The 23639-nt window shown below is 39.6% G+C and overlaps 1 protein-coding gene across 12 annotated transcripts in view; it reads left to right on the top strand.

Annotated features, from left to right (window-relative positions):
• The first annotated feature begins 391 nt into the window (after positions 1 to 391).
• The window catches only part of PPP1R9A (protein phosphatase 1 regulatory subunit 9A), a 297335-nt gene continuing 274087 nt past the window's right edge, over positions 392 to 23639 (top strand). For 4 of the 12 annotated variants that reach the window (XM_032402118.1, XM_032402110.1, XM_032402109.1 and 1 more), the window contains exons 1-2: positions 1079 to 1398; positions 2661 to 4287. In XM_032402118.1, the coding sequence (XP_032258009.1) occupies positions 2893 to 4287 (1395 nt within the window). In that variant the 5' untranslated portion in view covers positions 1079 to 1398; positions 2661 to 2892. Of the gene's footprint in view, positions 494 to 818; positions 940 to 1078; positions 1399 to 2660; positions 4288 to 23639 lie in introns of those variants that run through there. The other 8 variants (XM_032402113.1, XM_032402112.1, XM_032402111.1 and 5 more) reach the window with 5 other exon arrangements.

Here is a 23639-nt window from a genome sequence, read left to right as displayed (position 1 = left end):
GGGGGATTGAGCAGTGATAAAAGGGGGAGGGTGGGGGTCTGAAAAACTCCATCCTGACGCGAAAGTCAGAAGAACTCCTCATCCTTTTCCTTTTAACAGTGGAGACTTGAGGTCAAGGTGGGTGTTAGGCGGGGCACAGTGGCCTAGGTGTTGGCCTTCCGGGCCTGGAGAGTGGCCTGGGGGTTTAGATGCCCCGGGGTCATGAAGTTCACTGCAGACTTTGTGGGGGCCCAGCAGCGAGCCAATCGATATCCCAGTTTCCGCCGAACCAACCCCCGGAGCAGCAAGGCGGCCGGGTCCCAGAAGGGCAGGCCTTGCCCCAGGCCGGGGAGGCCCCGAGCCCACGGCCGAGGGGGGTGGGGCGGCCTCGCCTCGGGCCGGTGCTTTTCGCCCTCCGTTGGCCGCCAGAGGCTCCCTCTCTCTCTCCCTCTCCTGGGATTTTGCTGCCGGGCTCCCTCTCTCTGCGGCCCTAGAGTTAATCCCATCAGCCGAGGTGAGGCACCTGTTACCCTGGGCCTTCCTCACCCCCGCGGCCTCTCCCCCCACTACACCCCGGCTCCCGGGCGGCCCAACCGGCCCGGCGCGGGTGACCGCACGTGGGCCAAGCCCCTTCCGCGCCGGGACACCCGCCCCAGGCCGGCCCGCGTGTGCGAGCGTGTCGCGGCCCGGGCCGCCGCCCGCCCGCAATGGCGTTGGGCAGCGCCGCGCGCTTCCCGGGGCCGCCCGCCGCGGGCTGGGCGCGCGTGGGGGCCGCGGCGCGAGTGGAAGCGGCCGCCGCAGCCGCCCTCCGCGCTGCGCCGTGAGCGGCGGGTGGAGGGGCGCCGAGCCGGCCGGCGCGGAGAGAGCCGCGGCCACCGTGGGGCGGGGGGCCCCTCTGAGGAAGGGGGGGTGGGAGCCGCGGCCGCCCGACCCTCCCCGCCGGCGGCGGCTCCCGCTCGGGTAAGGGGGAGGCTGTGCGCGGGGCGAGGAGTTGGGGAGGGTGGAGATGAAGAGGAAAAAAATCGGGACGTACAAAGGCTGAGTTGCAGGCTGGGGGTGGGGGTGGGTTGTGGTTGGGGAGCGATAGGGTGAGGATCGGAGGCATTATCAGTGGGATCTATTGTTTCCTGGCACGTTGGGAGGAAAAACAAAGGGATTTATTATCATTACCCTGTAATTTTTTTTTCTTTTTCTTTTTTTTAATGTGGCCAGGGAGCTCGGCTTTCCCCGTGCCACACGGGGATCCGCCTGGCAGCCGCCGGGAGCCGCAGGCAATGTGTTAGGACTTCAGGTGCTTTTTGGCACAAAGCTAGACTGCGACCTCCTACCATAGCGCTTGGCGTCACCTGCTCTCCCGGCCCTGCCCCGGGGCCGAGGGATTGCGTCCCGAACCAGGCTTGGGAACCGGCTGCCTCTCAAGTTGGTGTTATTTATGTTTGTCTTTTGTGAGGGCAGGTTTTGAGTCCCCCGGCGGCCCCATCTCCCCCGCCCCCGCCCCCCTCGGGTTCGAATTGGCCGGGGGAGGGAGTGGGGTGGCTGTGTAGGGGGGAGGGGAGGGTGTGTAAGGCTTCAACAAATGTCAGGGGACAAGGAGATTGTCGATGCTTTACCAAAAAACAGGCACCACACTCTCAAGCCTTTCTTGTTTGTCTGCATGGGCCATGCATGCGTGCTGGGCCAGAAGCCGAGTTCGGAGGCGGTTTAAGTCGAAGTGTGTGCTTCCTCAGCTGATTGTGCGTGAGGGTGATATGGCTCGGCCTAATATTAAAAGACAAGACAAAGCAAAAAACAAAATGAAAAATCTTTAGGACTACATTGTCTGCGCCTCAGCAGATCTTGAAGTATTTGATTACTGGCATATTGATATAAAATCCAGCTGTGGGCTAGTGGAGACCAGCAAGCATGTATTGCGTTGCGTTTTGAGCTTGTTGTAGTAAGAGGCAAGTGGGAGTAAACAAATCAGGACTATGAAAAGAGGTTTCATGTGATATTTGCTTTCTGATCGTCACGTTCTCCTGCATTTATTCCCATGATAGTCTACATCTCATTCTATAATTAATAGTATCCACTCTTAGGAAACTTCCAGGTATTAGATGTGAGTGCACTTAGAGTGAAACTTATTTTCATTTAAGAACTTTCTTCTGCTTGTTTTGGCCTGAAAATGTACTAATGTTGCTTTGGGGATGCTGTAAATGAGAATATTGGACCAGAGAGAGTGAAATAAGCCTCTGTAGGCATCTTTTGGACTTTGTTTATAGAATCCAAACTTTTAATTGTGCTTATACAGAAAGAATAAATTCTACCTGATGTGGAGCATCCCAAATGAAATTCATTTTTTTCTGAACAGTTTGATGATATCTTAAAGATCTGTGAACTGCTGGTTTCTTTGAAGGTCATTCACAAAAGCAGCAGAAACTTAGGCTAACCTAGTGTACTTGTACTTATGTGTGACTTGTGTATTAGTGTGTGATTTCTCTAGGGATCTCCAAATTGTGTTTGAAACATTTTTGTTACCAAAGACCAATCAGAGGTATAACTTGGCTTTTAAATTCCCATTCCAATAAGTAATTTTTTTTTCTGTTTGACATTGGCTAAGCCACTTTCAAAAGTGTATTATTAATTGACGAAACTTAAGTTCAAATAAGTAAATGAATTTAGAAATTCATTCTTTTCTATTACAGATGAACCTCTAGTCTTGCTTTGAAAAAGCCATTTTGTGTAACTCTTGACTGAATAATTTCCTAATACACCTGTTGGGAGGATCACTGATACAGTATGCCATTTGAGAGGTACTTTTTCTTGACCAAATACTGGTGATTAGAGAAGAGAGGTGTTTTGTTTTTGTTTTTTGTTTTTTTGTTTTTGTTTTTTCCTGATCATTATGAACATTGGCTTTTCACCCCTGAAGTAAAAATGTTGAAAACCGAGTCTTCAGGTGAACGAACCACTCTCAGAAGTGCCTCTCCTCACAGGAATGCTTATAGAACTGAGTTCCAGGCACTGAAAAGTACCTTTGACAAACCCAAGTCAGATGGGGAACAAAAAACAAAAGAAGGTGAGGGCTCCCAGCAGAGCAGGGGGAGGAAATATGGCTCCAACGTCAACAGAATTAAAAATCTATTCATGCAGATGGGTATGGAACCCAATGAAAATGCTGCAGTCATTGCCAAAACAAGGGGGAAAGGTGGACCTTCGTCTCCGCAGAGAAGAATGAGGCCCAAAGAATTTCTGGAAAAAACAGATGGCTCAGTTGTTAAGTTGGAGTCCTCCGTTTCAGAACGAATCAGTAGATTTGACACAATGTACGATGGCCCTTCATATTCTAAGTTCACAGAAACTCGGAAGATGTTTGAGAGAAGTGTGCATGAATCAGGACAAAACAACCGCTATTCCCCAAAGAGAGAGAAAGCTGGAGGGAGTGAACCTCAGGATGAATGGGGTGGCTCGAAGTCCAACAGAGGCAGTACCGATTCCTTGGACAGCCTTAGCTCCCGGACAGAGGCTGTCTCCCCAACTGTGAGTCAACTGAGTGCAGTATTTGAGAACACCGATTCCCCCAGTGCCATTGTTTCTGAGAAGGCAGAGAACAACGAATACTCCGTGACTGGGCATTATCCCCTGAATCTACCATCTGTTACTGTTACAAATCTTGACACCTTTGGTCACCTTAAGGATTCTAATTCTTGGGCTCCTCCAAGCAAACACGGTGATGATGCAGAGGATGCTCAGAAGGGTCATACAACTCCAGTACCAGAAGTGGCTTTGAAAAGTACCTCTCTAGCCCCAATGCCCAGTGAAGAGACACAGCAGAGCAAGGACGCCGAGGACTCCACATCTAACCAAGAGACTCTTGTCGGGATTGACAGAGACATTCCTGAAGAACCTTGTGCTGAAAATAAGGCAATGCCAGAGTCTGAAATCCCTTCACCACAAAATGAACCTTTAGAAGACGCCGAAGCTAATTTAGTTGGGAGTGAGGCAGCAATGCATCAGAAGAAAGACCTTGCAGGTGGTGATTTTACCTCTGCTGCTGCTTCTGGATCCAGGTGTGGAAAGGAAGTACCTGAAGATTCAGATCATTTTGAGAGTACCCATGTTTACATGCACAGTGACTATAATGTATACAGGGTAAGATCCAGGTATAATTCAGACTGGGGAGAGACAGGCACTGAGCAGGATGAGCAGGAAGAGAGTGATGAAAACAATTATTATCAACCTGATATGGAATACTCGGAAATTGTTGGATTGCCAGAAGAAGAAGACATCCCAGCAAATAGGAAAATTAAGTTTAGTAGTGCTCCAATTAAGGTAAGTATGTTTTCTCAGTTTGTTTTTGAAGTTTTTTCTAAGTTTTTTTTCTTTTTTTTTTTTAGTATTTGGGCCTAAATGTTTGTAGAATAGATTTGACAACTATAAGGAATTCACGGTTGTTGATATACACATGTTGTCAAGTGATTTTAAAAGTTTCAGAGGTGTCCACATATTTCCTAATATGCTTTATGGTTGCTTAAACCAGTATTGACTAATAGTAAAGTTGAAGAAGTTTGGGGATTGTGAGATACATTCCAATGGACTGGAGTATGAATAATATGAACACTGAAAACCAGGAGTGTTAGTTTGAAATAGAATTACCTCTTTCACTAGTTTCACTAAAAGTCCCCATAAGTAATAAAATTTTCTGAATCTGGACACTCTAGGTTATGAGGCATAATGTACAATGAGAGAAGTATGGTTGACCTTGAAATAATAGTCTTTATTTAATTGCTTAAAAAATCTGAGTTATCTCTTAAGTGTAAGTGGATTGTGAGGAATGTAAGAACTTACTTTTTTTCTTTTTTGTACTGCTACTTAGTAGTGAAAGTTTGATTCATGGAAATGTCTTAGCGGACTTAAATACTTTAATTGGAAAGCTGTGACTGTGAGTAGCTTTGAGTTCAGAATTTGTGATGTAGTCCTGAAATGAAATTTTATGAAAGGAAATTAAATTGATTTGTCATTCACGTATATGTTTTTACCTCTTAAAAGCTGGATAAATGCCATTTGAATTCAGATGCTCTATTCTAATGACTTCATTTAGTTAACATTTGGTGTAGAAGAAATAGCACAATGTACATCAGTGGCGGGTGGTGAAACATTATTAGCTGATAATGGCGGGAGGGGCAGGAGGTGGTGGGTTGAGTATCACAGTCTCCTGGAGTGCTTTTTCAAAGTGTACTTGCCCATCAGCCTCTGTCCTAAGATCTGGCATGCCCTCCTAGGGGAATCTGAAGGGTTGTGGTGATAGAATGTGTAGTTTGAAACCACTTTCTAGGGACCCCTAGCTTGTCCAGTGTGTATATATGATAGACTTGGAATTTGATATGGTATCTTTTAAAAGAATCTGAAATCACTGTCTATTGTTATTTCCATCTTTTGAAACTTCCATATAAGGCTGTAAGAGAGATAATTTACAAAGCAAAGAGAAATTTGACTTTGCTTTAATTATGAAATACTAATTTGAAATAAAGTAATAATCTATGAAATTATTTATAGGTGTTAGTAGGCAGACTTTCATTTCATTAGTGTAAGACAAAAGTTCTGGATCAGAATGGGCCATGCCAAATTACACTATGTTTAAAATAACTAGAGATGTGAGTGTGGTTTCTGAGTAAGCTAAGTTTCTTTGCTGTGTTTTCCCACTTTCCTTTGTGAACCTCTCCCCTCTACTCCCCTCCACCCCCACCTCCCATTCTTAGGCTCTCTCTTTAGAGGTGTCTTTCCTTCAGGCCTACCCAGAGAGCTCCTTAATTTCACCATGCATGTTCCCTGTCCAAGTGCTTTCCTTTGAACATCATCTTTCTACCCCTTAGGAAGAAAGCAATAAGATTAAATTGTTTCACATTGAGCAAGGCAGGAATAACTGAAATGAACTCTTCAAGGAGTTTGTTAAAACCAGTGACTAACTCCCTAATGGGGGAATAGCAGCTTACAAAAATTTATCAAGTAGAACACTACCTACTCAACCAAATGGGGCACCAGCCTTGTATTTGGGTCCTGTGCTGCACAAAATATAACGCACGGTGTTGGGTTTAATGCATTTTAAAGGATTTCTCATTGAAATATGACTGTTCATTGGTGAACAAACCAGGTTTGGAGTATGATATTCTGAAATTCAAGTGATTTTTTTCCTACTATTGCTTATAACAAAAAGCATTTTGCCTTTTAATTTTCATATAATAAACTATTTTATATAATAAACTATTTTATATAATAAAGAATGAAATAGAGTACATACATATAAGTTGTAACACATTTTATTAAGAACATCAAGCATAAGGTTTGTGAAACAAAGATAATGCACCAGGTTTTATGGGCAGATAACAGTACTAGTTGGGAGTGGATTAAGTTTGCAAACAGAAGATTCATTCTTAGCCCTTTGTAGTGAATAAGACAATTACTCTTTCTTGTTCTCATTGTTTAACATGTAAGTGGATTCACTTGGAAATTTTGAGAACTACTTTTCTACTGGTGCTGGTGATGGTAGTGTTTAGATTATTCTCCAATTAAGATTTTTGCCTCAGAGGGTGGTAATAATGAAATTCAGCAAGTATTTATTGAAAACTTATCATGTGTCTGTGCTCATGCTGTTAGATGTAGAAGACACACAAATCTATAATGTTACCTCTTTCCTGTGTGAGCTGATGAAGTCAGTTCTTCAACAGTTGGTATTTAAAACCCATGTAAAAAGTCTGAAAACCTGTGCTGAAAAGTCTAATGTCCTGTGAGGACTGTAACTGTCCTTGGCTGTGCTAAATGCATGGATTGAATAGGATTTGATAGACCATTTGGAAGGGAATATGCTGAGCCATTCCCTCTGTATGTTTTCTTATTCTTTTTGTAAAGATTCCCTTGTGGAATGGGAGATTATGATTTCCAACCTAAATCTTTTCTTTTGAAATTTAAACATATCCCTCTTTCAGCAACCATAGGTTACATACTCTTTATAGAAATGATCTCTAGAACTTTTATATTCTTTTCCTGATATTCTCATCTTATTCTTCACTAGAGTAAATATTCTCAACACTTTCAGACTTCCGTTTTACATCTTGTTTATGATCTTTGTGTGTGTGTGATCATTTCCTCAGTTTTTATTTCAGTTCTTCTGTAGATGTTTTAAATAATATTTTCCTAAGATGTCTTAAATCTGGACCTAGAAAAGCATCAAAATGATAGCTGATCTTTCCTGTGTAGCATATTACTTATACATAATTGTTGGTGACATTTAGAAATGGATTGTTTCTTAGTGGATAGATTGACGTGTTTCACAGTGTTGTGGAAAATTAGACTGGAATTGATTAATAATGAAAAATATAAAATCCAAGTTTGAGATACGGAATGAGAGTGTTATGAACCATGCTAATTTGAGATCTGGAATTAGCCTTCATTCTCAGGAATTTCTCAAAACCAAGAGATTGAATTAATTAGATTTGCTTTAAATGAATCCAGGAGAGAAGGGGTGATATTTTTCATTATTGTTTTCTATTAATTCGGAACATTTACTGAGCCCTTACTATGTGTGGTGAACAGTGCAATATACAATAAAATGTAATAAATACATAAAATGACTGGAGCTGATCAGGTCAGCAACTGCTGGGAGGTGGGGAGTGGATAGCCCGTTAAGGATGCTTCTCAGGCTATTCTGCTGAACTGTTCTTGGATTCTCTTTCTAAGGTCCCTGCAACCTTTTTAAGGCAGTCATAACCCTTCCTCTGTTTCTGGGACCCTTATGTCCTTTGGATAGATGTTCTTGAAACATAGCATAGAAGAAAAAGGGTATTTTCCTAATTCCCTTAGCAAGAAGGGGATTGCAGGGTTAATGTTAAGTTATGTTGTGCTGTATTTTTCTGAGTGTTTTCTCCAACTGTATGGAGCTTTACAGAGCTGGGGTTCAAAGGAGAATCACCAAGGGCAGCAGTGCTTCTCTAAATCTTACATGATACTTGTTGAAAGTGGGTCCCTTAGCATTCTCTTTCTCTTTTGGGGCTCTGAGTTGGTACACAGGGCATATATGAGACCTTTTATTCGGGATGGTGTTCAGAGTATAGTTCTGAGATCCAAATTTCTGTCGTTCTCTTTCTTCAGATAGTCTTGCTCAGTGCTCTTAAATTTAATATGCTCATGAATCACCTGGGGATCTTTTAAAATGCAGATTTCTGATTCAGTAGGTATTGTGGGGGAAATCACCTTGATGCAAAGGTTAGCCTCCAAGTAGACCATCGGCTTTCCCACGGGTTATGGAATAGGCTCAGCAAATTAAATGTTTGAATCACAGTATTTATCAAATCAGTTTAAACAGCCAGAAGCAAGAGGAAAGCCATGGGGAAAGTTAACACAGCTAAGGTGCAAAGGTTGGAAGGACCACACGACCTATGACCTGAGGCCCAGGTATGCGATATTCCTATGTCCCGACCTTCTCGCTTTCACATCACCCTTCCCATTGAGGGTGCGGTTATGAGGACCACAGCTGATTTTGAGCAAGGGCTCCAGATACTAATAATCCCCTCAGCTCATGATATCATGGTATTCGCTCTACAGACGAGAGAGGGTACAAGTACACTTACATACAGCTGTAGCTTTGCCAGTTTCCCTGGGTTTTCTTTGTGTTTGTTGGGACAGGCACCTGCGGGTCTGGAGTAAGACCAGGCTGGGCGTCCTCGGTGGGTGGCTGATATGGAGATGGCGTGTCTGGCAGTCCAGAGATGGCACGATGATGACTTGGTCATTCCATCCTTTTCTTTTCTACAAGTGAACCTCTTGTTTGTTCCATCATATTTTCTATTTTGGAATGTCTTACAGTTTACTAACTTACCTATTTTTAACATATCTTAAGAACTTGGCCTTCGTTTTAGAAGCTTATAAGCTCTTATTATCTATATCTAATTGAGCCTCGGAGTGTTGCCTTTACCTCCTAAGCTCTTAGCTTACTTACCATTAGTGACCATCACTTACGAGTCTCATCCATCCCATTTGTTTTCTTGACCTTTATAACAGAATTTAATATTCTTCAATAATAGAGCAAATTCACAAACAGTAGGTCTCAGGGGAGATCTTGTATTCCTAAAAAGATCTCAAGTGGGTGCTGAGGCTGCTGGTCAACAGATCGCTGTTTGGAATATGATTGTGAAGTACAGTTTTCTCACTTCTGGAAGGAGCTGGTCACAGAATGTTGGGGAAGCTCCTTTAACACGTTCTTTCCAGATTGGTCTTCTGTAGCTGGTTGTGTGGCATTGTGTTCTTTGAAGCTGACACAGGTATAAAGTTGTAATGTGCATGATGGTTGTGGATACAAGAGTGGATTATGATCCCTAAATACATAAAAAATTTGAGTCATTAAAATGTCACACCCTAGACTCCTGTGTTAGACCACACAAGGGTTTTATACAACAGTATAAGTTTTTAATTATAAAAAACAGGAGGAAGAAGTTCTTGATAGACTCAGAAATTCCGTTTCTTTCATTTTTTTGGAAGCCTAAATTAATAAACTAGAGGGAGTGCAAGGATTGTTGTCTTATTTAGTTTCTTTTTATTTGGATAACTTTGATGTCATAACATTTAAATTGGACTTCCTTTAAAATTCTGATGTCTTGTAACCTATGGTTTATAACCAGGTAAATATATCAGATATTTTAATGTACTGTACAAATATAATATACAAATATTTTAATGTACCCCTTTTCTAATATTGAGTGTGTATACTAATACCTCTTCTCTATTTTACTAAATGCTGGTTATTTGGTCGTCAAAAAAGGGTTCTTTTCTGCAACAAACTATTACAGATGTTTTCTGGCATTTATTTGTAGTAGAAAGATACAGTTTTTTGTTTTTTGTATCCTCCATGATTTTTTGTCTTCCCCTCTAAACTTCCTCACAAAGGACACTGGTTGTTGGGTTAGTGGATTTTAAAGGGAAGAGGCTGTGTTTAGGGGAAAATAACCTTCTGTTATCCACACCTTGTTTACCTTATTAACCCAGTTACATGCCCATCAGTAGTAATCTGATTTAAATCTCATCTGCATTAGATTTTTTTGCAACATCTTCTTCACCACTCAAGGACAAAAAAGGTTTCGGAATTTCTCTAGAGAGATATGGTTAACTATGGGATAATTTCTCCATAAACACAACAAGCATTGGTATATTAAACTCTGAATATCATTTCTTGGTTTTTGTGCCGTTATTTAATTTACTTAATATTCTTTTCTTAATATTGTGTTCTTCCTTTTTGGATCTGCTTCATTTTTGTTCTTTTGCTTCATTATATTCTACAGTTCTCATTTTGAATGGGAAGAGAGGATTCATATTTTTTCTTCCTGGTCACTTAAAAATTTTTCCCCTGGTTCTCATTTCTTCATTTTGGTTTGTGACATAGATACTTAAAGATGAAAAATCCTTCAAGGTAATCTAGTGTAATTTTCCCCTCACTCCAGTTAGCTCTTGAATAGCACATTGCTGACAGATGATCATTTGGCTTCTGCTTTAATAATTCCACCTTTGGGAGTTTATTATTTTGCAAGGTGAAAGGAAAGTTAGAAGGAGGGACACCCCGTGTGTGTGTGTGTGTGTGTGTGTGTGTAGTTGTACAGCATTGTGAATGTGCTTATTTTCATTTATTTTTAATTTGCAGTTTTTTATTGAGATAAAATTCAAATAACATAAAATTCACCATGCAATTCGATGGCTTTAAGTCTATGCACAGTGTTGTGCAACCATCACTATTATCTAATTCTAGAACATTTCCATCACCCTAGAAAGAAACCCTGTGCCTCTTAGCAGTCATTCCCAATCCCCCTTCTTCCTGCATCCTCTGGCAAACACTAATCTACTTTCTGTCTCTATAGATTTGCCTCTTCTGGACATTTCATGTAAATGGAATCAGGGGCATGCTTTTTGAAAGGAACGTAGGAGACACAATGAGTGTGACTTGCGATATGGTAAAATTTAAGATACCCTGAGGACAGCAGACTATAGGAGAGCCTAAGGAGCAGGGGCAAAAGAATCTTCTGGGTGCTGACACGGTCTAAAGATCAAGTGACAAGATGTGGGAGCAACAGATACTGTCTGCCCCTTATGCAATTTCATGGAGAGAACCAAAACAAAACAAAAACAAGCCGAGGAGACAGCAGGGTCCAGGAGGGGATGAGGGTATTTGAAAACTGAGGAAGAATGGTGCCTGTGGTGAAGAGGATGGTTGGAATAGCTCCCTTGTGAGGGACACTGACTTCCACGCATGTAATCTGAAATTGCTACCGATGGAGCCTAAGCGTTTGCTTCAGTGCAGGGCTATTGTTAGAGGCACTAATGTTGATTTCATGTTTACATTGGTCTTAGCACGAGGGACCCTTGTCCTTTCCTGATGATCTGATCAGCTTCTTTCCATCCTACTGCTCTTACGTTGTTGCTTTCATTATTCTTTTATGTTCATCAGGATTGTTCAGAGACAAACTTCACTCTTTAAAATTCTCCTTATTCTTCAATATTTTAATACAGAATTCATATGCCATACTTGGCTGTTATCGTAATGTAATCACTTATGAGATGAGTAATTTGGGGCAGGCATTCATTTAGTTTATTGCATGTTATTTACTGAAGCATAGTATCTATATTGCTATTAAATACTATTAACTGGTAATGAAAGTAACACAAAGGGTGACTTGGTATTCTGTAAACTTGACAAATTGCCTCTTGAGGCCTTGGCTTTCTTATTTGTAATGGAGGCTATCTTGTAAAAGACCCCTTCTCGGCGTTAAGCTCTTGTGATTCTCTGATTATCTCTTAAACAGATTTGTACAGTAAGTACCACTATCATAAATATTTGTGCTATTATTTCAAAGGGAAATGGACATCTTTTGTTGCAGTGTGGAAATGAATTTATATTAGTTGCTCTTGAGAATGTTATTTATGCTGTAAATTATAGTTTAAAATGATGAAAATTTTAAATCCAAGGGAGCACATTTTTATAGAGTGGCTTTTTAGAGAAACTCAACTTTTGCAAGTATGGGTTGAACTATATATTAAACACCCTTCTGAGGAACCTAAGAATAAAGAAATGTTTTGTAATATGGTTGCTGACATATTAATTGCTTCACTCCCTTTTGTTCTGGAAATAGCTTCATAGCACAGTTCAACATGATTGAGATATTGATAATTTTTTTTTTGCAAAATTCCTAATTTTTCAGTCTAACTTGCTCTCTCTCACGCATCTGTTCTTACAAAAAGGACAATGAATCAGGCAGAGTATAAAGACATCTGGAAATTTTATCTTTCAGGAGGAGGAAAGTTTTGTTCTTCACTTAATCTATTTTCAGAGGGATTTAAGAAAAGCATTTGTAGTGTTAAAACTTTCCCCTGTATATTTATGTATCAGGAAAAGTGGTTTTAGGTGAAATGGCTCATAGACCTGTTAGTTTCCTCTCTTTAAGTCAGATAATGAGTTTTATTTTGGGGAAAGCTGATCCTCCAAGTTGTTTTCTATACCAGCTGAAATACATGGGCTAGATTGGAACACGTAGTGGTTGGCAAGGATCTAAAAGATAAAGAGTCATGATTATGGAGGAGTGACCAGGTGAGAGGCTTCCAGAGTAGCTCTTTGTGGAATTTTCCCCGTGATGCTTTTGGACTGGCATAACCCTGAGAAACTGAGTGACTCTGTGCCTTCAGGTCTGTCACTGTACAGTGGGGCGGACCCTTCTCTTTCATCCACTTAAGAGCTGCCCTCCAAAAATTACTTTTTACTTATGTTCCTCTTTCCCAAAAGTATGTCAGGATAGAGTTCCACGGGGGGTACATTCATGCTTGAAAATTTGTCTAATCTTGAATACAAGGATTTTATTTATTTTATTTTTAAAGATTTTATTTATTTATTTGAGAGAGAGCATGAGGGGATGGGGAGGATCAGAGGGAGAGGGAGAAGCAGACTCCCAGCTGAGCAGGGAGCCTGACAGGGCACTTGATCCCAGGACCCTGGGATCATGACCTGAGCCAAAGGCAGACGCTTAACTGACCGAGCCACCCAGGCGCCCCAAATACAAGGATTTTAAATTGTACTCAAAATCAGAGGTACCTGTTCAGGGTTTTGAAGAGTTTTCCTTCCACTGTAAGGGACCTCAGTTGAGGAGAGGGGAAAGTGGGTTTATTGGTTGGTATTTAAGATCAGCTTGTGAGTCGGTGCTGTATTGATGGGTTCTTTTACCGATCACTTGTTTCAGATAAAATGGATGTGCAAAATTGTTTCGTAAAGAAAGAAAAAGACATAAATTCACACTTGCACTTTGAATCAACTGATATATATATATACATATACTTTTAAAAGAACCCATTTCTCAGGGGGGATGGCAAAAGTAACTGTAGGGTGTTTGACTATCACCTTGTGCGCCTCTACCTAAGATGTATTTGTTTTTAGAAGTTTCTTCTGTAGGTAGAATAATAAAATGCAGTAATTTAAGTTGTGCATGACTTATTATATAATATACTATGCCCAGAGCACACAGTTCCTGTTAGAAATTTTAAGATTGGGCACTAAACATTAACCACACAAACAAGCCTTATGAAAACAAAAACTGAATCAGAAGTGAAAATCTACAAAATAATAGGGAAAGCAGAATGCAAGAATGATGATAACATAGAGCAAGTCTTCATTGACTTTTGATATATGTGCATAACACTATATTAGCATTAAAAAGGAATTAACCCTATATACAGTTTTTTGTTCAGGATCTAGAATTATCTATGATTATTTAGTATAGATTTCTAAAAATAAAATTATTGGCTAAAATATTTTAAAGCTATTCATACATACCGCCTGAATTATTATTTAGAAAGGTTGTATTAGTTTATAATTAGCATTACATTGGAATGGTTTTCTCACAATCCCTGCACCAATAACTTGGTGTTATTTATATGCTTTATAGTTTTCAGTTTGGTGGGTGAAGAATGTCTCTCATACATTCTGTGATTTATGCTGACTTATTGATGAGGTTAAATGTTTTCATGTGTTTACAGGCCATTTTTGGATATGAGTTCTGAGTTGCTTTTATGGTCAATGTATTTTTTTGGTCAGTGACTGTTGGTAAGGAGTACATCAGAGTTGTTATTTGTCTTGGTAGAAAGTTGGTAGAAAGAACTGACATGTCTAAAATAGTCATAATAATTCATAAATGTCATAATAATTCATTATGATATATGCATGTAGGGTAATAGGCTAAATCTATTATAGGTCATGTCTTCTAAAATTATCAAGGTGAAGACTATTGTTATACCCAGTATACTATAGGGTAAAAAGACTGGTTAAGTACTTAACATGCACTTTTATCACCATTTTACTTTTAGTGTATTTTATCACCATTTTACTTTTAGTGTATGTGTATGTGTACCTAGAATGAAGATTGAGAGCACATACGTCAGAATGTTAAGCATGGTAATTCCTGGGTGGAGAGAATAAAGGTGATGTTTAAAAAAATTATTTATATTTTTCTGGAGTTACAGTGAGCATATGTTACTTCTTTAATTATATGTAAAAAAAAGGTGATGGGAACACATTGGAATGATCAGTGATAACGACTTAAGAAGTTGACAGAAACATTTTTTCACATCGTCCAAGATTAAAATGATTAATTTTTAATGTTATTTTCTTTGGAGGTCATTATGTCACAGAAAAATTTTGGTTGGAGAGTATAAATTTACGGAATACTGAAGAAAGTGTTGGTTTAAGAAAATGGGTGTATTTTGACAATCGAATTCATTAAGTGCATACTTTTTAATCCTTGGTAAAATTGATCCCACATTTGTGGTTAAGCTTGTGAATATTATGGGGGGAAGACCTTCCAGTGTATTTTAAATTATGATGATAACATTTGCATAGGTGTTAGATACTTTCCTTGAGTTGCTATTTTGTGTGTGATATCCTAACTTGTAACCTAAAGTATGCTTTTAAAAACTGAGCATATATTCTGGATTTGACGAGAAAAATATTTTCATGACTAGTCTTACTAAAAATAATAAATATTTGTTTTATAAAAGCCTAACAATTCTCCCACATGTCTTTCTTTTTTTTATGTAACTTTTTTTTAAAAATTTTTTTATTGTTATGTTAATCCCCATACATTACATCATTAGTTTTAGATATAGTGTTCCATGATTCATTGTTTGTGCATAACACCCAGTGCTCCATGCAGAACGTGCCCTCCTCAATACCCATCACCAGGCTAACCCATCCTCCCACCCCCCTCCCCCCACATGTCTTTCTTTTTGATCTGTTAAATTATTGAGCCTCAACAGCTTTTCTCTGTCAGAAGTTGAGAGAGTAGAGATGTCAAGTTTAGTATCTTGACTGTATGTAATCCTATGAAAACATTTGCATGCTCTCAGTTAAAAACAGGATTTTGAGTTCTAGGACTCCACAGTGTTCTTTTGAATATGTTTCCTGTTACAAAACACCAGCCAATATGTAGTTTCCTGTTGTTCTTAAGAAAAGTTTTAGCTGAAAAGAGATTCATTTGATGTATGATTAGACTATATGGTAGTATATAATATTTTTAGTTAGGGTCAAAGGGTCAGTTCCTCTCATGCATTGGATTGGATAGTGTTCCACTTTTGAAAAGCTTTGGTAGATAATGCTGGAGCATATAGGTGATAACAAAAATATTTTTGTTGAGTGGCAGAGCTTTCTGAAATTAGAAGTTTAAAGTATTGCTTCTGGCCTAATTAGATCAACTGATAACTCAAATCTTACACTTTTAAGCAATTCTGGCGTTTTATAAGCTCTGGTGAAGTCCTAATTTAAATTGTCTTGTTATATACACTGGTGCTGCATTATCATTTTCCATGAGTGTACTTAAACCTTACTACATACAGTGTGGCTAATAAATTCTATTTGTATTTTATTGAATATTGATTTTATAGTAGTAATACTCATATGATTGATTGTATATAATTTTAAGGATTATAAAAAGGAGAAAAGGCAACATTATTATGCACCCAACTAACTTTGAGATGAAACTCGTGTTTTTCCATTGGAGATTCTGATGCTTGTGGAATTTTTATGTTGCTGGTTCCTTCTCTGAATAATGAGTTCTGTGAATAGTATTTTTAAGGAACTAGAGAACTCTCAGGAGATTGCCCCATTTGCAGATATAGCAATCAGAAGTTTTAGTTTGAAGTTACTTGGTTTTGGCTCTTATTGTTTTGTGAAATTCTTACCCTTAATCTAGAAAGGAACCATTGACTAAGTAGAGTTGATTCCTCTCACTGGAGGATGGTGGAAATAAACTGTAAATATTAATATGAAATACTTTTTTCCCCCAGGTTTTTATTTAAGTTTGTTAGTTAACTAACCTACAGTGTAATGTTAGTTTCAGGTGTAGAACTTAGTGATTCAGAACTTACATACAACACCTGGGGCTCATCACAACAAGTTAATGTGAAATACTTTTGAAGGTGTCTTTTTTTCCATGTTTTGTATTTAATGTTTAGGTAGTATTATTAGTCAGGGTTCTCCAGAGAAACAGAATCAATAGATGTGTAAGGGGGGTGTGTGGGGGTAAGGAAGAGACAGAGGGAGGGAGAGAGAGAGATAGAGAGAGAGAGAGAAACAGAAACACAGACAGGGAGAGATTTATTTAAGGATTTGGCCCACACGACTCTGAAGGCTGGCGAGTCCAAGAACTACAGTGTGGCCTGGCAGGCTGGACACCCAGGGAAGGGCTGATGTTGTAGTTTAAGTCCAAAATCTGTCAAGTTGGAGACTCAGGGAAGGACCCAGGCTGGAGAGTAAGGGTTGAAGTCCAAAGACCATCTGGAGAATTCCTTCTTGCTCAAGGCAAGTCGGTCTTTTGTTCAATTCAGGTGTTCAACTGACTATATGAGGCCCATCCACGTTATGGAGGGCAATCTGCTTTACTTCGATTTAAATGTTAATCTCATTCAAAATGAATCTCATTCATTAATCTCATTCAAGTTAATCTCACACCCTCACAGAAACATCCCGAATAATGTTTGGCCAAGTATCTGGGTATCCTGGCCCAGCCAAGTTGACACATAAAATTAACTCTCATGGTGAGGTTTTCTTACTTGGTTCTAACCTCTGAAGCTGTTTCAGGAAAAAAAAACAACAAACAAACAAAAAAGTTTGCAGTTTTTTCCCTCATATCTTAGTGGAGTTGTTCTGCCTCTGTTTTTCTTGGAAAACCTGCCAACGGAGTTCTCCCTCTTGGGGCAGTTTGTAGTGGCAGTAGTCGCAGTAGGAAGATCACATGGTTTGGAATCCGATTGGATTCAGATCCTGCTGACAGATGATCTACTTAATAAAGTTTGTTTCCAGTTTGAAGGCAGGGACTTTGTCTTACGGACTGCCACAGTGCCGGGCACATAGTAGGTACACAATCAGTGCTTGGAACCTTTGATGTCCCTTACCTATGCTCCGTTCCCTCCCCACATCTGAAGGTCCAAACGGGGATGATGGTGATAATATTTGTACATGTATAATGATTGTATGATTTATTTATAAGTGAAATCCTTCAAGTTAGCAGTTAGAAGTGAAGGCTGAGTGATCACATTATAGATGGTAATCTCTTCTGGCCCCTGCTCTAGCTGGCTGAAGCTGTTGTGCTCTTTCATTTGGGAAATCTCCATCCAATGCCCTGTAAGATAATGACAGTTTATAACTAACCAGAAACAGTCATTAAAGTATGGTTGCATGAGATATAGCTGTGAGGGTTGAAGGGGGAGAGTATTCATTTTGCCTTAACTTTATTTCTGCTTTGAGTGATCGACCAAGCTTGTAATTAGTTGCAAGAAAATACCAAAATTGAGGCTCCATACGAAAGTTGTAAAAATACTTAGAAATTACAGTAATTTGCTACAACTTTGGTAAATTGTATATGTGAATATATCTGTATTCTTACATGAAAATTGAAAATTTAATTAAAGAAGGCAATTGAATTATTTCTTACTATTTAGTCTCTTCCCCACCTTTTATTTCCTGACCTGTTTATTAAAATGTGGTTTCTTTTGTACTTTTCTTTGATTAGAGAGGAAATGCTTTTTTTTTGGATAATTTCTGCCTCCCACCCCCTTGATAATTGATTTTAGAAATGTCTTTGGTTTTAATTCCAGACCTAAGTTATAATTTTGTAATTATTTTGGTAGTCAGTTTTCTCATTCTCTAATCAGTCAGGCTCTTGCTGAGTATGACTTTTGTTTATCCAGAAAACAGTTTTCCATTTTTCTCTGTGACTTTTAAGTAATTAGTAATAAACTGCATAGGAACAAATAATCCAAGGTCTTCAAATCATACTGTTTGTATGTTTCCTCCATGAATTATATTATCTGGGAGAGGCCTGACAGTTGTTATTAGGCTAAAATATGACATTTCTTTGCTTGTTCATGTAAATTTGTTTAGGTACAAAATGTGTGTCATTTTCCCCAGGCAGAAATAGCTTTTAATAGCACTCTAAGGAAGAGAATTGCTAAGCTGTGTTCTGCATTTTTCTTTTTAAATAAAAATACAATAACTTTTAGGGGGTTTATATACATTTCTGGTGACACAAAAAAAGTGTTCTGTAAAAAAAAAATCACCTTTTGGTGGTAGTGGTGTTGGTAAAAACATGTGATAGTATATTATATTCATGTTATTTGAATAAATTGAGCCAGTATGTCAAATACTATTATGTACTCTGTATTATTACTGCTGATGATATTGTTGCTTTGAGATTAATATGATTATAACACTCTACAGTTACTGTCTGGGCATTAGTCAGGGTTGATAGATCACTTATGATTCAGGTGTTTATAAAAAACTGGTTATGCTGCAGCCATTTAGAAGCGTTGTCTTCTAATTGATTGTTCACAGTCGACCAACATTACTGAATACTTGGTATGTGTTGAACATTGGGCTCTGATGTGTGGATATTAAGATAAACACGAGAAGCCCTTGCTTCTCAAGAACTGTATAGCCTTGACGAGGAGATAGAGAATAAAACATTTATAGGATAGTGCAGTAAGTACTGGGAGATAGTTACAGTCAGAAGGTGTGAGTATGTGATTTGTTGGCCAAACTGTGACTCTTTTCAAAATAAAACAGGGGTGAACAGTAATTATAAATATTTGAGAAACCAGAAGATCTGAGTGTGTGTATGTGTTTTATTTATTTTTACAAAAGTTCATAGATCATTGCTTCATCTTTGTCGTATCCCTCAGTGTCTAGGGGGACCATGTGATTTATTGTCAAACTGGGACACTCTGACAGTGAAAGGACTGCTGTTAATACTTAGTCTGCGACAATAGGCATAACCTAGGACGGACCCTGGGTGGCCAGCACACAGTGTCACCTGCATATAACAGGGTGCAGACATGTCCCCCTTCATTAGGCGGAGGGGACTCATCAGGGAGGGCTTCTTGGAGGAAGTGGTACTTGAGACTTTAAAGATGATTAAGAGTTAATTAGGTAAAGAAGTGGGACATCCTAAGTCCAGGAAAGGTACGTTTGAGGTAACTGTAGATAAATCAGAACAACTGGAGGAACAGTAGGGGTGTGTGGGTGTGCACATGTGTGTGCGTGCGTGTGTGTGTGTAGTGTAAGAATGTGGCAGGTAATATTTCAAGGACAGACTTGGGTACAGTGGAGTTGGAATTAGATGCAAACTATGGGGAGTCCCTGAGGAATTTAAAGGGCTAGTTGACCTCACGATTTTGCTGTCGTGCCTCCCTCTTACATGTTGCTGGTCTGGAAAGCTGGAGGAAGCCCATCAGTTCTCCACTCTTTCTCTTTCAGTCCTTCTGTTCTTTCAGTAGACATTTATCTTAGATGCTTAGATCTAAACCTGTTTTTGCTTGTTTCTTGTCTTTCTAGGTGTGTATTTAATTGAATAGTATGTATATTGATAAAATGTGAGTGTTAAATGTTTTTTCTATAAAGGTGTAAATTGAAATCTTCAGAAAGATCTGATGAGGAGGTCACCTACAAATCTTTTTTGTTTAAAGATCTTATTTATTTGAGAGAGAGAGCAATGAAAGGGGAGCGGGCCAGAGGGAGAAGCAGACTCCCCACGGAGCGTGGAGCCTGATGCAGGACCCGATCCTGGGACTCCAGGATGGTGACCTGAGGAGAAGGCAGTTGCTCAACCAACTGAGCCACCCAGGCACCCCTCACCTAAAAATCTTGCTGTTGAATTAAAAATGAGGGTGATGTGGATTAGTACAACTGTTTGAACAAATAGCTAAAATGATCAACTACTGCAATTATTTTTCAAGTGTCTTTAAGTTTTTGGTCCACTTTAGGAAAGTCAAACTGGCCATCATAGCTGGTGCATAATGCTGATTGTTAATCTGCACACGTAAACCTGAAGCAAAGGCCCTGGCCTGATATCCAGAGATCAGTGAAGGAATATACTTTTAGATGTCTTATGTTAATCTAGACCCGATAAAATATAAATCACTTTTTATGATTCCCCCCTTAAATGCTGTTTTCAATTAGTTGACAAATTCTTAGTCCAAATTGCTTCTGCTAAGAGAGCATCTTCTTGTAAAGAATGTCTGCTCTAAGCTAGCACTAAGCTAATCACCTAAATTACATATTAGAACATACTCTTTTTCAAAAAGCCTGCATTCCAGTGGGAGAGATGGATGAGTAAGTCAGCAGTTATAATGTAGTGAGAGATGCTCTGTGGTAGAAGTGTGCACAGGACACTGAGGGCAGAGAAAGGTCACCTGGGTTCTGGACGTAAGTGAGGAGAAGCTTCTGGGAGAAGATGAAGCTCTAAGTTTTGAAGGTTTAGTAAGTGTTTGCAGAGGAAGGGGAAGGTGTGCAAGGTAATAGAGAGGCACAGAGGAGAGAAAAACACATCTGTTGCAGATCTTAAAGTAGTTTTATGTTGTTGGTACATGGTAAGGCAGATTCAGATCAGGAGGGTTCTTGGTGCTAGACTTAGGAGTTTGCACACTTTTCTGAAAACTTACCAGTCATGGGAAGGGGTTTTGAGCATGGAAAGGCATGGTTGGATTTGCATATTAGAGAGGCCACTCTGATGGAGGGTGGAAGTTGGATAGAAGGGACAGGTACGGAGATGGGAATGGGGTGGGTCTGCAGGAATCCAAATGAACAGGGATAAGACTGGTGAATATTTATAAGAATGGGGGTCAAGACGGGCAAAGGGCAAGCTGGGGCAAGACATTAGCAGAAGGTGATGAGAGGTGCTGTTTTTTTATAAAGTTAACCTTTAAGTGCAAAAATCATATGTGATTGTTTCTTATTCATCTCCTGTATTTCTCCTTCCCGCCCATAATAGAACCTTGCGTCCTGCTTGGTTTATAACTGGTACTCAGTAAATGGGAGGTAGTGAAGGAATTAGCTGCATATAAAGAGGGAGTTGATTGTCTTTGATCCAACAGTTGCAGAATTGGATGGAAGAACTGACGGGGCCCTTTGGGGAGGGCAGTGGGTGCTTAGAGCTATATCCGGGTTTCTACGGCATTGGGGTACCGTGAGGAGAGGAAAGACCAGGATAAGGGAGTAAGACCTGGTGGGAGTATGGGGAGGCAGCATGATGGATCAGGCCCACATTTTGGAGGAACAAAGATTCAGAAACAATGCTTTGGGGAAAGCTTGAAATAGACGTTTAGAAAGATTTTAAGAAGTATAAAGGTTTAACAACCTTGCTAGTGGGTTGGTAGGTGAAGTAGGGTACTTTGAGTAATTCTGAGGAAAGCTGGTGGCATTTATGGATTGAGACTGGGGAAGAGCGCTTCTGATCAGGGAAGGTCAAAGAGGTACAGAGATGTAAAGACACTGACTCACATTTATTTCTGATCGAGTCAGTCAGTACTACTGGACTTTTTAAAAACTGTAATAGTAACTCAGAGCTGTGTCCAAGGTTGGTGGCAGATTTGGAAGCAGAGTTCAGGGCCGAAAAGAACCAGTGCTATGCTTAGCTGTCAGGGTCTTACAGGTTAAGCCCTAGATTTTTAACGCATCTATCCAAGAAATAGTCAGGTACGCAGATGGTGGTTACCTTCTGTAGAATTACTTTGCCTGGTCAGCTGAAAGTTTTTCTTTATTTCCTTTGTACATTTTTCTAGCTGTATTTTGCCCTCTGATACCGGATCTGCGATGATCCTTAACAAAGGCTCCAGAGTGACAAATGTGAATATTATACTAAAATCAGTGGACTGACATAGTACTTCTTTCAGTTTTAATTTGCATTGCAAAAATAAGTGCTCCTCAGTAAGATACTGGGTTTGTTTTCTTTTCTGAAGGCGTGGTGAGCTTCAGATGGTATTCTAGTAACTCCTTATTTGATTTCAAGCAATAGCCTTTTGATAGGTCATTGTAAATTAAAATCTTTTTCCTGTTGGCCTGATGTCATACAGTGAGATATTGTTCCCACGAAGGGATGTCACTTTATAAAAATGCTAAAAGTAGTCATGAAAATGAATAAAGAGAACATAGAGTTTAAGTTAATGCAAATAGGACATATACTAACCAACACAATAACAATGGAAATGTTCCTTTTAGGGATTTTTCTGCATGAATTAGACTGGCTGTGGGTTCTTAAAATACCACTTCTATGTGTATGAATGTGCACCTCTAAAAGTATTTAGATGGGAGTGGCTGTTTCCATGGCTATTTCTTCTTCCGTGAATTTTTGTTGCTGAAGATACACTGACCTTGCTTTTGGCATTTATTTTACTTGAGGTAGGTGTTGGGCTGGCATTAGCCAGTTTTAAAGACAAGTTCAGTTTTCTTTGTTGTTGTTGTTGTATTTATTTGAGAGAGAGAGAGAGAGAGCGAGCGCGCGCATGAAGGGGGGGGAAGGGCAGAGGGAGAAGCAGACTCCCCCATGAGCAGGCAGACCGATGCGGGGCTCGATCCCAGGACCCTGGGATCATGACCTGAGCGAAAGGCAGCTGCTTAACTGACTGAGCCACCCAGGCGCCCCATGTTTATTATTTTTAAGCGAATCTGTATCTACTGGCTGAAAGACTCTTTGGATTTTGTGTTATATTTTACTTAATGATTTTGTTAACAGTGTCAAACAGATTGAATTGGTTCCAACTCCATACTTGAATTCTCTAAAATGAAGGTGCTGGATTAGATAATCTTTACATCTAGAAGTGCTTTGTAGATACACAATTTCAAACCTGTATTATAGAATTCTTGATTTGCTACATGAATATTCAGACACCTTACGTTTGTGAATGTTGTTTTGAGGTGTTAATTTAGTGTTTGCTAAGTCTACTAGAACGGAGGCAAAGTTTTGGAGAGATAATTCTGGAAGTTAAATTTAGCTCTGTGTTAAGATTGAGAGAATATATATTCATAGCATTTGACCTCGGAATTGTAGGTAGGAGTGGTTGAGAGGAAGGGAAGGGGGATGGTGGGACTCATTATGACAGTTCATGAATTAAATGAACCACCTACTCTACCAATAATTATGATACATCTTTTTTTTTTTAATGCTGCTCTTCATTTACAAAGATGGAGATGGAGATTCCAGCCTACCTGGGGCATGTACTTTTTTTTTTTTTTTTTGGTCAAGAAAGGTAATAGAGTTTTCATTCATCTGCATTTTATCATCTGATCTCCTGTGTGACTGGTATCACATAACTGTGAAACAGATGGTCAAGAGCGTGAT

Source organism: Phoca vitulina, unplaced genomic scaffold (genome assembly GCF_004348235.1).
Source record: "Phoca vitulina isolate PV1807 unplaced genomic scaffold, GSC_HSeal_1.0 scaffold4, whole genome shotgun sequence".
Taxonomy (NCBI): Eukaryota; Metazoa; Chordata; class Mammalia; order Carnivora; family Phocidae; genus Phoca; species Phoca vitulina.
Note: the sequence above shows the minus strand (reverse complement) of the source record. Positions and strands in the feature narration are given on the sequence as shown.